At 43.0% G+C, this 13,986-nt stretch overlaps 1 protein-coding gene across 42 annotated transcripts in view; it reads left to right on the plus strand.

Moving 5' to 3' along the window:
* Nucleotides 1-13,986, plus strand: part of PTPRD (protein tyrosine phosphatase receptor type D) — a 1,152,007-nt gene that overhangs the window by 1,067,403 nt on the left and 70,618 nt on the right. For all 42 annotated transcript variants that reach the window (XM_053371570.1, XM_053371569.1, XM_053371568.1 and 39 more), the window contains one exon: nucleotides 8,069-8,192. In XM_053371570.1, the coding sequence (XP_053227545.1) occupies nucleotides 8,069-8,192 (124 nt within the window). The remainder of the gene's footprint in view (nucleotides 1-8,068; nucleotides 8,193-13,986) is intronic.

Below are 13,986 nucleotides of genomic sequence, written 5' to 3' on the forward strand. Positions count from 1 at the left end.
TGAATCCCGACTGGAAGGGATCCAAATGGTCCGCTTCTTCCAGGCGTGCCTGGAGTTGTTCGGCAACCGCTCGCTCAATCACCTTGCCCAAGAATGGAAGATTTGAGACTGGGCGATAGTTGGCCATCGTGGCCGCATCTAAAGATGGTTTTTTAAGAAGCGGTTTAATAACCGCCTCTTTCAGCGGGTCTGGGAAGGCTCCCTCACGGAGGGAAGCATTCACCACCCCACGAAGCCCATCGCCCAGTCCTTCCCGGCTAGCTTTTATAAGCCAGGATGGGCAAGGATCCAGGAGACAGGTGGTTGGTTTCACTCGTCCAAGCAGCCTGTCCACATCCTCGGAGGTAACAGATTGGAATTGATCCCACTCAACTTGACTAGACTCTAGCACTCTCCCGCCCCGGCCCTGCTCCCACGGTGGAGTCTACTTCTTCCCGAATCTGAGCGATTTTATCTGCAAAAAACTTTGCAAAATCATTGCAGGAGAACATGTGGCCCGCACTGGGCCCCGATGTTGCAGGTGGTTCCGCTAAATTGTGAACCACCTGAAAAAGTCTCCTGCTGCTGTTTTCTGCAGATGCAATAGAGGTGGCGAAGAAATTCTTCTTCGCCGTCGCTATCACCACTTGGTAGGCTCGACGTTGAGCTCTAACCTGTGTCCGGTCAGATTCGGAATGAGTTATCCGCCACCGGCGCTCTAGCCGTCTCAACGATTGTTTCATTGCCCTCAGATCCGTGGAAAACCACGGGGCTGTCCGGGCTCCATGCAATCGGAGAGGGCGCTTCGGAGCCAAACAGTCAATAGCCCTGGTTAACTCCACATTCCAGCGGGCCACCAGGGAATCAGCTGAAAGGCCATCAACATGGGATAAAGCATCCCCTACCACTCTCTGGAAACCAGCTGGGATAAACTCAGTCAGTAGAACATGAGCCTCTTAATCTCACAGTCATGGGTTTGAGCCTCACATTGGGCAAAAGATTCCTGCATTGCAGCGGGTTGGACTAGATGACCCTCTGGTCCCTTCCAATTCTACAATTCTATGATTCTATGAACAAGGGATCCTATTTTAATGCACAGGTTTGACAAGAGAGTCTTCCGAGGTGAACTACTACATGACAATTCATTGGCTCCATTGCCTACTGACCCATTTGTCTAGTGAATTGAAAGTCACGGCTAAATCGTGTCCTTCCTAAAAGAGGGCACATGTTGTGGTGAGACCTGGAGACTTACCTCCTGGTTGTGGGTGGGTCTATTGGACAGCCACAACACCCGATTGGTAGGTCCCTCATTGCTGGATGTACTCTGGCCAATGGGGCGCAGTCTAAATGGATCAAGGGACCTATTTATACCCATGCACGTGTCCCAGAGTTTCCTCTTTCGGCTCATGCATCAGAACACCCGCCCACCTCTCCCTAATTTTAGGGCATTTTGCGCTTGACCTTGCTATGCCGTTGTGTGTCCTCTGTCGTTGGGACAGGGGCACGGCATGAATTTTCCCCGCTTGGCTGATTGGCTGTGGCCATTTGTGTTTCACCTGCTGTGTAGCAATTCGTCACAAGTTGTAAGGTTGTGGATAGGCACTGGTTCATGTGACAGGGATGGGACAATGGTCTCGCCATCCTTATGTGAAGGGTATTCCATTAAAGGAATCCAAGGACTCAACTTGGTTTGGTCAACCCCCGAAAGGGGGTTGTGCCCATGCCTGAGTCCAGGGGAGCATCTGGGGAGTGAACAGAATCTGTTCCCAGGCTTTTCACCTGCCTCAGGTGTTCACCCTTGACTGACCTATGATACAGCTCTGGGTCAGCGCTACCTGCAACAGTGGAGGGAGCTAGTCGAACCAGAGCCTATGCAACCACTCACTTTTCTGTAATCAATAAAGTTGTGGCCTAAATTCTGCCAAAAACCAAAACTAAAATTTGAGTCAAATGTGTCTGTATTTAAGGGGCAGGTCTCTGGGTCTGAACATGCAAATAGCAGCCAGCCTAAATCCAGACCTCTTTCCTACAGAGGCTCACGTTTTGGGTGGAAATATGCAAAACCATAGTCAGGGGAGCATGCAGACACTACAGCTGCATTGCACATACCCTTTTAAACAAAAGTTTCATCATGTTATACAGTACATGCATTTATTGTGAAGAAATCCATTTCATCTTTTAATGGCAGCTTTGTTCAAGACAAACTGCCAGAATGAATCTACTAGGGATCCTTTTTAAGTGTCATCCATTAAACCATTAGAGCACTCATTAAAACTGTTAGCACAGACTTGTTATTCATGAGTTATTGGTCTTTCACACTTCTACAATGTTTCTGTCAATATCACTCTATTCTCTGTTCCAGCCTGGCTATTCAGACCTAGGAAATATGGATTAGATTTCTCTCTCCAGACAGGTCTTTGATGAAGTATGGTGAGGTTGAGAGTACCAAGCTAAGATTAGACTGTTTCCCTAGATTTCACAGAAATATTATTATTTATTGATTTTATATGCCTGCATCCCGAAGCCTGGGGCACGCAGCGGAGTGCACCCCGGGCTTCGGGCAGCTCTCCGCAAGCCTAGGGAGCCCGGCGCGACGTCACGCCGGTCTCCCCAGGCTTGCGGAGAGCTGCCAGAAGCCCGGGGTGCGCTCCGCTGTGTGCCCCAGGCTTCGGGATGCAGGCAGCTCTCCGCAAGCCGTGGGAGCCCGGCGGGAACTCCCGCGGGCTCCCAAGGCTTGCGGATAGCTTCCTGAAGCCTGGAGAGCGAGAGAGGTCAGTGCGCACCGACCCCTCTCGCTCTCTAGGCTTCAGCGAAAGCCTGCATTCGCCCCACAGGACACACACACATTTCCCCTTCATTTTTGGAGGGGGAAAAGTACGTCCTATAGGGCGAAAAATACGGTGCCTAATTTTGAAGACAAATATTACTCAGTATATAGTGGATATGACTTGGAACAATTTAAGAGTTCTTCCAACGTGGACACTTTTAAAATTTGATCAGGAGGATATGCCCACAGATCTGAAATCTTTAATTTGGTTCTTGATGATAGCTGAAAAGATAGTAAGGACAACATGGTGGATATGCCAGCAAGCTTTGAACTGGCAGAAATGAATAAATTGACCAAACTGATTCACAGGAGAAAAGGCAGGTTGTGGAAAGATTGAAAAAAAAATTCAATTATTAGAATGCAAAGTGTGGAAATGCAAGACTGGAAAGGAATCTATTTTGTGTAATGATGGAAACATGGATTCATTGCATCACAATAAAAAAGAGAAGGAAGGAAGCAAGGCCTGCTTTCTTTATGAAATCATTTTTATTGGTTTTACAAATACAAGGTATAAATAAACACAAACTAGTAAAAACATAACTATAAAAAGAGATTCTCCGAATCTTGCGACTTCCCCCTATCCCCTCCATGGGGTCTCATTTTAAACATCTGAGCTGCATATTCATCCGTACTCCAATTTTTATATCAAACCATATTGTCCATAATAATTTTTACACTACAAGTGGGTCAAAACCCTGCTCTTGTTATCATCTGCTTACAGTGGTCCCCTAAGTAACTTTTAAATTTTCCCCATTCTTTTATAAAGCTTTTATCCTTTTGGTATAATAATAATAATAATAATAATAATAATAATAATAATAATAATAATTTATTTGTACCCCGCCCATCTGGCTGGGTTTCCCCAGCCACTCTGGGCGGCTTCCACAAAGACCAAAAATACACTAATATGTCATACATTAAAAACTTCCCTGAACAGGGCAGCCTTAAGATGACTTCTGAATGTCAGGTAGTTGTTTATCTCTTTGACATCTGATGGGAGGGCGCTCCACAGGGCGGGCGCCACTACCGAGAAGGCCCTCTGCCTGGTTCCCTGTAGCTTTGCTTCTCGCAATGAGGGAACCGCCAGAAGGCCCTTGGCGCTGGACCTCAGTGTCTGGGCAGAATGATGGGGGTGGAGATGCTCCTTCAGGTATATTGGGCCGAGGCCGTTTAGGGCTTTAAAGGTCAACACCAACACTTTGAATTGTGCTCGGAAACGTACTGGGAGCCAATGTAGGTCTGGTTCCTGAGCTTTCCAGTCAGCTTTGCCATCTCGGCATAGTCCATCAACTTTGCCATTCTTCTCTGGTAGGGACTTTGTTTTCTTTCCAATTCTGAGCTAATAACATCTGGGCAGCTGTTGTTCCATACATAAAGAGTCTTTTCTGCTCCTTTGCTAGGTCGGTACCTATAATTCCTAGTAAAAATAGGCTTCTAGCTTTCTGTACTCAGACTGAACTGTCTCATTTGATCATGGCCAATGTACACAGCCAACTCGGTGATCCTCCATTCCCGTGCACCCCCTTGCATTCAAACTACTAATGAATCTTATTTGTTATAACAGGTAAGATTAATTGCAGCATCATAACTCTGGTGTGCTTGCAGCAGCTCTGATACACACCTTTGGGAGCGACACATGAACAGGTGCCCTTCTGTTCTTTGCAGCACTGGGGACACCTTTTTGCCCACACATGTGGAGCTTTTTCTGGCTTTAATAAGAATGAGGAAGCCCCCGAGAGAATGCTCTGTGTGCACAATGGAACCCCAGGGAGCTTTAAATTGCTTCAATTACAGCTTATCTTTTTGGTGGTGTGCCAAGAGGCAACTGCTGTTATTAAGGTACAGCTGTACCTTACCTTTAATCTGCAGTGAATATCTGCTAGGTGTTAAATGCATCCTATCTCCAGCATAATATGGGTCAGAAGGGACCTAGCCTGCAGTATCTTGTAAGAAACAAAAAGACGGAACGCCCGTGTGTAGGAAGGACGTTTTATGAAAGATTTCTGACTCGAGATGCTTGCGTTTGTCTAACTGTGGCTGTGCTAATTAAAAAGTGTGGGCTGGAAAACCAGCCCTAGAAAACTGAATGCTTCATTTGTTTCTGGAGAACATGGAGATGCAGGAAAGAATAAATGAAAGAATTGCTGTACTGCCTTGGTTTGAAGGAAGCCGGTCCTCAGGTGTGGAAGCAGTACATAAAAAATACAAGCAGCTGAAAATGAGGCTCTTTGCACAGTACGAAAAACAGAACTTTGTTGTTGATTTTGGTAAATCACTGAAGCTTCAGATAATATGAAGGGCTGCCATTTTCTGTACTTTCTTCCACACTGGGAGAGCCAGTGTGGTGTAGTGGTTAAGAGTGGTGGACTCGTAATCTGGTGAACCAGGTTCGCGTCCCCGCTCCTCCACATGCAGCTGCTGGGTGACCTTGGGCTAGTCACACTTCTCTGAAGTCTCTCAGCCTCACTCACCTCACAGATTGTTTGTTGTGGGGGAGGAAGGGAAAGGAGAATGTTAGCCGCTTTGAGACTCCTGAAGGGGAGTGAAAGGCGGGATATCAAATCCAAACTCTTCTTCTTCGCTTATTTCTAGTTAAAAATAAGATTTTAAGCTTTTGCTTCATAACACTGGCCTCACATAACTGAGTCAGATGAGTAAAACTTACATCTTAGTAAGAGTGTTTCGGGATGTTGCCTAAGAAGTTTTCACAATACTCCCCAATGTTTGAAATCATTTCCTCAGCAACATGTGAATAAGTCCCCCTCTATGTCCAAATAATATCCCGACTGATTATTTTTTTAGGAGGTGGGGAACTATAGAGTACCCTCAGAAGGGCTTTTTGTCCCTTTCTAATGTTTGATTAAATAGCTATTTCACTATATGCAGACATTGGGGTAGGGTGGAAGCATCACTGTGTGAAAATAGTGGCAAAATGGGCTACCCAAACTCCCCCATCTCCTTGCAATCCACAACCAATCCCAATTCCCTGCTTCTGCTGCCGCTGGCAGAGAATTGGGGGGAAACCACCCTGTGCTCTGACATATTTCCTTCAGTTCATGGTGTGGAGCAAAGGTTGTAAAGACTTTCCCCTCTTCATTCATTCTCTCCTCCGGGAAGTGGAGGCAGAATCTTGGGATTGGAGTGGTTAGTAACAGATTGAGGAGTGTGCGAGTTTGGAACAATTGGTGAGAAGATGGGGCAGAGGCAGTTTGGGACAAACAGTTGGGGGGATGGGGATGGGCAAGGAGGGGCAGGTCAGGATGACTGTGGGGGATGGCCGGGGTGGAGTAAGCTGTGAGGGAAGCAGGGTGAGACATGAAGGATGAGGGTTTCACAAGAGATGGATAGGATTAATAATAATAATAATAATAATAATAATAATAATAATAATAATAATAATAATAAAAATATTTATACCCCTCCCATCTGTCTGGGTTTCCGGCAGCTTCCAACAAAAGATTAAAAGTACATTAAAACATCAGTCATTAAAAACTTCCCTAAACTTGCTATCAGGATCTACCATCTCTGTCCCTCATCATCTCTATGTCCTCATCTTCATCCAATTTTGGCTGTGGAGCAGATAGCGGTATGTGGCACAGCACCATGTATTGCTTCCATTGCATTGCACTGAGTCTCCTATGCAGTCCTGTCTTACTAATATGAATCTTAGCAGGAGACAGGGTAAAATATAACCAGAATTGGAAAAAGAAATGTGCAGAATGAAAGGGGACTAAAGGGGAAGCTACGTGTTACAGCACAGCTGTGCATGACATTAGCCCCTGCTCTCCTTCAAAGCATCTTCAGGGTGATTTGCACTTTAAAGTGAACAAGGGCCTGAATTAGTGCCAGAAGTCACCCCAAAGACCTTGGAAAATATGATGCCTCTTCCATTTTAACAGCTCTTCCAAAATTGCTTGCAAGCCGTCCTGTATTAGATCAGCACCAGATTTAAGGGGGTGCGGGCAGTTCCACTGCACAAAGCACCAAGCTGAGGGGCGAATAATAATAATAATAATAATAATAATAATAATAATAATAATAATAATACCTATATGGAGTGCTTTCTTCTGGGGGTACACATACCCCTAAACCTTTTGTGAATCTAAGTCTGGCCTCCTTGAGGGGCAGTATTTCAGTATGAGTAGGAAAATGAGAGCACCCCTAAAAAAGTATTTTAGGGAAAAAAGCACTGCCTATATTTATATGGGTACCTACTGAAAAGATACATAAAAAGCAACTGTACCAAAATCTGGTATCTGAAGAAGTGTGCATGCACACGAAAGCTTATACCAGCACAGCTACCTACCTGAATCTTGTACCATAACGAGTTGTTGTGAAAATGAGACATATTTGGAGTGGGGCACCAAATTTTGTCCTCGCTCAGGGTACCACATTACCGCAGTCCACCCCGATTAGATCATTGTGAACCAGCAATGCTCAGCCTCCACAAAGAAGTGTGTTCTACAGCTCAGTTGCTGGTATGGATGAGCTGCTTTCTACATATGCTTAAACTGCACCATGTACAAGCCAACCAGCTGTTTGGATGAGATTTCTGCAGAAACGTCTTTCCCTTGGGAGCATCAGGAATTTCAATTGATGATCTTTGGTTAGATACTTTAGAGCCTACCCTCAGAACAAGGAGTTTCTGGCAGCACTAATGAAGTCTCTTTTCCCTTGCAAATGTACAGAGGCCACAGGCGTTCTATAGAGAAAACCCCCAGTTCTATGGTTGCCATAGCTAAATCTACTTGAGCCTTCCATTATTCTTCCTCCGTTTTATTATTATAACCTCTTCACTTCTCTCTCTCACACAACAACAGAATAGGTTTTTCTCTTGTTTTGTGTAAGAACAGATAGAGTACCTTGCAAGGCCAGCGGTTAAATGCGATTGTCAATAAGGGCTTGCCCACACTTGTACTTGTCTTGTGCTTTCTAAGCACAAGTTTTCCGCTTTTCCCTGGAGAAACCTGCGCTTTGAACATTGATTCAGAGCAATCTGCCCCAAACCCAGTTGGCATTCTGATTCTGCAGGTTTCTCTAGGGTAAAGCGGCGAGACAAGCAGACATCCAGTTGTGCCCTAAGTACCAGTATGACAAACTACAGTGGAATAGGATCCACAGTTAAGTCCTTTGAGCTATGCAATACATGTGAACCTTTTATAAAAGGTAAGTATTTGCAAAATAAAAATAGTTCTTCAGCTAATAATAACTATCCCTTCTCTCTCTCTCTCTCTCTCTCTCTCTCTCTCTCTCTCTCTCAAGTCAATTGACCCAGGGCAGCAATTCACATGGGAACATTCTAACCTGGAAGTAAATAAACCAAAGAATAGATACGCGAATGTCATCGCTTATGACCATTCTCGAGTTCTCCAATCAGCAATAGAAGGTAAGGTGAAAATGGAACCAAGCAAACCTTCAGACATTTTATATTAAAAGCGGTTCATCTTCCACAGGATCAAACTCAGCTAAAATTCAGAGCTTTGAAAGCCACATACTGATATTTTGTTATATTTCATTTTGAAGTGCTTAAACACATGAAAGAGTTCCTTACTTAATATGCAATTAACATACATGGTACATTGATGTAGTTCTTTTACTCAGCAGTAACAAAAAGAGCTAAGGGTATGTGCAAATTTGTGGTGTGTGTGTGTCAGGGATGTGTGTGTGTGTGTGTGTGTGTGTGTGTGTGTGTATGTGTGAGAAAAAGCAGATGCCTCGTGGAAGATTTTTTCCCCTGCAGTGATAATGTGTGAACCAGAAAGAACAGTGTTTTGCTTTCTGATCTACCTCAGAGACGCTGGGTCTTCCTAAAAGCATTACATAACAAAATAAATTGAGCAAACGTCTCTTGCAAGTTACTAATAGATACCATCTGAACTGCAACTGTTTGTGTTATATTATGGGATGTGGTATGCTATAAACTGTTGCAGGGGGAGCGAGACATATCTCTTGGTTTTGTAAAGTTTTCACACATTCATGAAATGTCTTGGACTAATCCCTTACATTTCAGGTTGGGGGTCTGGGAGTAAGTTCTTGAAAGGCTGGCTTTGACCAAAGTCAAAGGCTTTGACTTTGAAATAAGTTGCTTTTTATACTCTTAGTTCCAGTAAAGGAAATCCAGAGATCATCTTTTGTGGTACGTTCATAGCTCAGCGGCAGAGCACATTGTTTTATGCATGAGATTTGAGATCATATCCCCAATATTACTAGTTAAGGGATCTCAGGGAAGAGAGCTTGATGTAGAGCCACTATATACAACCTTGGAGGACTGGATTAAAAATCAGTTGGGCAACTCTAGGTAGATCTACTGGGCAGCTCTTCAGAGAGACCTTGTTCACAGGTAGCTTAACATGTTTACATGTGGCTTACTCTGGTTCATTAGCGAGGCCTTGCTAACACATAAGCAAGCATGTGGGTTCTCAGAATGAAAATCACATCATCTTCACTCCTCTCCAGGTCTTCCTGCTGCCACAATACCTGCAGCTAAGCCAGACAAAGCCAAAGCAAGAAAAAACTTTGGCGAGACAACCCACAAGCCCAGGTCCATGTAGTTCAGCAGCAGGAGGACTGGGGTGAAATGAATAATAACAATTGTTCTTGTTCTTATTATTTGTATCCCACCCATCTGACTAGGTTGCCCCAGCCACTCTGGGTAGCTTCTAGCATATGCCAAAACATAATAAAACATTTAAAAACTTCCATATACAGGGCTTCCTTTAGATGTCTTCTAAATTAAATAAATTAAATAAATAAATAAATAAAATTTATACCCAGCCACTCCGGGCGGCTCTCAGCAGAATATTAAAAACATGATAAAACTTCAAACATTAAAAACTTCCCTAAACAGGGCTGCTTTCAGATGTCTTTTTAACATCAGATAGTTGTTTATTTCCTTGACATCTGATGGGAGGGCATTCCACAGGGTGGGCACCACTACCGAGAAGGCCCTCTTCCTGGTTCCCTTAACTTCTTGCAGTGAGGGAACTGCCAGAAGGCCCTCGGAGCTGGACCTTAGTGTCAGGGCAGAATGATGGGGATGGAGACACTCCTTCAGTACACTGCGCCAAGGCCATTTTGAGCTTTAAAGATCAGCACCAACACTTTGATCTGTGCCTGGAAAGGTACTGGGAGCCAATGTAGGTTTTTCAGGACCACTGTTACATGATCTCAGCGGCCACTCCCAGCCATGAAGCAGCCATGATTTTTTCTGTTGCCACTCACACACTTGCTTCTTTTTGGCTTCGTGTTGTGTGTGAACCAGGCCAACATGCAGGTAGGAGCTAACACTGTGTTTAAGTGTGTTGAAGTCATAGTGAGAGAAAAAAAAGAACTTGAAAGGATTTAGTGCACATGGAGTATTTAATTCTTGTGGCGTGGTGGTAGTGTTGGTAACTATTTTAAAATGGTGACCTTCAACCACAGCTGAGTTTACAGAGGTCTTAATTGCTTTTACTCCTCTGCCAAGCACAACTTACAATCCAAATTGTCTAGATGAGGCAGTCCTAATTATCAGAAAACACGACCATTTGGCACATTAGAAATTGATCCATGGACGGATTCCACCAAAGGCCACCCCACTATTAACTGCTCCCTCGGCTAAAAGATGCTGCTTTTAGGCATAAGGAGATGCTTCTGTCAGGAGGTCCTACACACGAGTAGGAGTCTGGTAGAGACACATGCCCGATTGGCATGTTCTCTTCCTCCTGGTCAGTCATTTGGGAGATTCAAACTCTTTCTCCAGAGCGAACATCACAGCAACTGATACCTTAAGGCATCAGCACACTTCAAGATCAGCAGAGTACAATATATGCAGTCAGCGTACAGACTCAGCAGCGCAACATTTGGCTAAACTACGTTTATTTACATATACAGTGGTACCTCGCGTTAAGTACTTAATTCGTTCCGGAGGTCCGTACTTAACCTGAAACTGTTCTTAACCTGAAGCACCACTTTAGCTAATGGAGCCTCCTGCTGCTGCCGTGCCGCCGGAGCATGATTTCTGATCTCATCCTGAAGCAAAGTTCTTAACCTGAAGCGCTATTTCTGGGTTAGCGGAGTCTGTAACCTGAAGCGTATGTAACCCGAGGTACCACTGTACACATTTGGAGCATTGTAACTCAGCTCCTTCCTCTTCAGCATCAGACAGCAAAGAGAAAGAACAAAAGGACAAACGTCCTACATCATGGAAACACAGTCATACAAACATCCTGTCTCCATCACTCCCCACAATGTGGAATGAAAACATACACCGTCATGTGATAAAAACAATCCCATGACTGCAGCATGGGAAAAGAATCCTAACAGTTTCAACTAGTTTGGTTATTTGCACAGGAGCTTATAGCTCCTTCCTCCCTCATATATAACATGCTAAATTGTATGACACTTAATCTTTTCTTAGATAAGCCGCATCTGATACCCCAAACAAGCAGTCGTGGGACGGAGCAATGACTGTGTTTATAAGTGTAATCAATTCTCCAGTGTGCTATGCGAAGCTAAGTGAATGCTTTCTGAAGGAAAACACAACCCCACTATTGAGCCTACATCTCTGCCTAATTTTTTGCAGCTGCATTTCGGAGGCTTTGATAGCAGACAGCTTTTTCCCAAATATATTAGAAAATTTAAATGATTGCCTTGGAAAAAAATTTGCATGTAATAATCTGCTTACATTTGTTCCACCTGTAAGGCAATTTACATGATATTGACTGCATTTTAGCTGTGTCAGTTATGTTCCCTCATATCAGGCTTCCCAGCCCAAATGTCACTTCACATGTATATTAATTAGAGATTTGGATATCCAAAAAAGAAAAAAAGAACCTCTTTTCTTAACAAAGTGTGTGGGCTTTGCGCTCTCAGCCCCCTGAAAAGAAGTGAATTGTTTCCTTATTAGGGAAATTCATGGGCATTGTTGAGCCTGTTCTGCTTTTCTTCATTGTTTTTGCTTCTGTGGAATAGAGATACAGGCCAAAGAACATCCCATGCTAAAACAATCAATTTTATTTTATTTTTTTTCTGGAAAGAGATCTGAGTAAGCAGTAAAGCCAAGTTTGAAAGGGCTAACAGATTCAATGTGTGTGAACCAAGAACTTCCTTGGTAAACAAACAAACAAACAAACAAAACCCAAGCAACTTTCTGTGCAAGAAACAAAGTTCAGTCAATGGCATAAGAAAGAGAAAATGTAGAGCTTTAATCGAATCAGAGCTCCTGTTAAGTGCAGTGCAATGTTTTGTTCTTTCCAGAGACCCAAACCTGAACTAGAAAATAAATGTCATATTATTTTACTTTATTCCACTTGTAAGAGGAGAAAATATGTATTATGAAAATTAAAATGCTGCCTAGTAAACATACAGGGGGTCCTGACAGGGGTACAGGGCTGCATTTTTATTTCATCTGTGCACTGCCCAAGCTGCTAATTTGCAAAATAATTTTTATACAATGACACCATCTTGGGTTGATTTATGATGACACACCTTTTAAATGCTTTGATGCACGTTGAGACTGACATTAAAGCATGCCCTAGACTAAGTGAATTGTGCCAGGAAGTTCTTAGTCAAGATTTTTTTTTAAAAAAATGATTCTTCATCTTCTTTGAATATTGGGGAAAACTATATAAGAATTAAATTTGTTAACAGGCACTCTCAGCTTGTCCCATTGATTGAAGCTAGCGGTAGGGTGTATTCATCATGCAGCAATTGCCACATCAGCTGATGAGAAACAGCCATCACAGATCAGAGAGAGTTTTCATGATTTGCAACCAGGGCCAGATTTAGGTTTGATGAGGCCCTAAGCTACTGAAGGTAATGGGGCCCTTTATATGTCCAGCTGTCCTTTGTCAACAACAAATTGTCACTTTTTTGTGTTGAATATATGCTATATGGTAATTTATGGACCTAAAGCCATTTACACATGTTGCCAGGCAGCCAGTCCACGCAGAATGTAGTCACCCTATATATAGAAATGAGCAAACCAGTGATATTTTAGGGAGCAGGCTAGCAGGCAGGTCCCATTACTTACATCATAGGAGCCTACACAACACAAAACACTGTATGTAGGTTTTATTTTTATTTGTTTTTCATCTTATATTTTGGAAATGTACATCCAGTTTTTCCCCTTTATTTTTTGGGGGGCCCCCAAGAGAGTGGGGCCCTAAGCTACAGCTTGTTTAGCTTATACATAAATCTGACACTGTTTGTGACATTACATCCAGCTCAATACTTTGTCACTGGAAACATTCATCTGCCTGGCCTAAAATGTTGAGCAACTAGGGATAAAATTGACACAATCCATTTGGTTATTTCTCAACCTTCTATCTGATTCTTTCTCCAAGATGTTCAGAGTAGTGTAACCCATTTTATTTTCACAAGAAGAGTGTGTGACTGGCCCAAGTTCTCACACTGAGGTCCTTGTGCAGAGATTTGAACTCAGGTCTCCCCTTTTCAAATGTCTGACTACTTTGCCCTACACACTTTCAACCATATTTTTAACTCTGAATTGACGTCGAGCCATATCCATTTTTGGCACTTGATTTCAGAAATAAATTTAACTGCTTTTCATTTTGCTCCCCTTTTAGAGTGCAGCTTTTGCAAGAATGTTATTCAAAATATATCCATCTTCTTGTATTTCTAAGAATTTTAAAACAGTGGGTTGTAATGCCATATTTAAGTGGAATGTCTTTCCCAAGCTTAGAGACTTTATTGCCAGGCTCTAAAGAAACAGCAAACATTCCAAATATGAAAATAAAAATGCTGCCTAGCATTACATTTATTTCACAGCTGCATTTGTTTTGGGGTTACTATAGAAACTAGTGCTTTGATGTTGTTATGAGATTTAGGTTTTTGTGTTGTTGTTGTTTTTTAAAAAAGGAACTTAGCCAAATATATTGAACTCCAGAATGCATATTTCAGTGCATTTATTTTATCCTTCCAAGGATTTTCCTTAAAAAAAAAAAGTTCTCTGTAAAATGCTTCATTAAAAAGCATTTGGAATTAGCTGGCTCTGAGTGAACCCAATTTTATTCTGCTCCAGTGTGATAGAGTACAGGAGTAGCCAATGGGGTGCCCTTCAGAAGTTGTTGTGTTCCCAACTCCCATCAGCCCCAGCCAGTGTGGCCAATGGGCAGGAATTATGGGAGTTGTAGTCCAATAACACATGGAATGTACGAACTTGGCTACCCCTGATATGG

The sequence above is a fragment of the Podarcis raffonei genome, chromosome 17 (genome assembly GCF_027172205.1).
Source record: "Podarcis raffonei isolate rPodRaf1 chromosome 17, rPodRaf1.pri, whole genome shotgun sequence".
Lineage (NCBI taxonomy): Eukaryota > Metazoa > Chordata > Lepidosauria > Squamata > Lacertidae > Podarcis > Podarcis raffonei.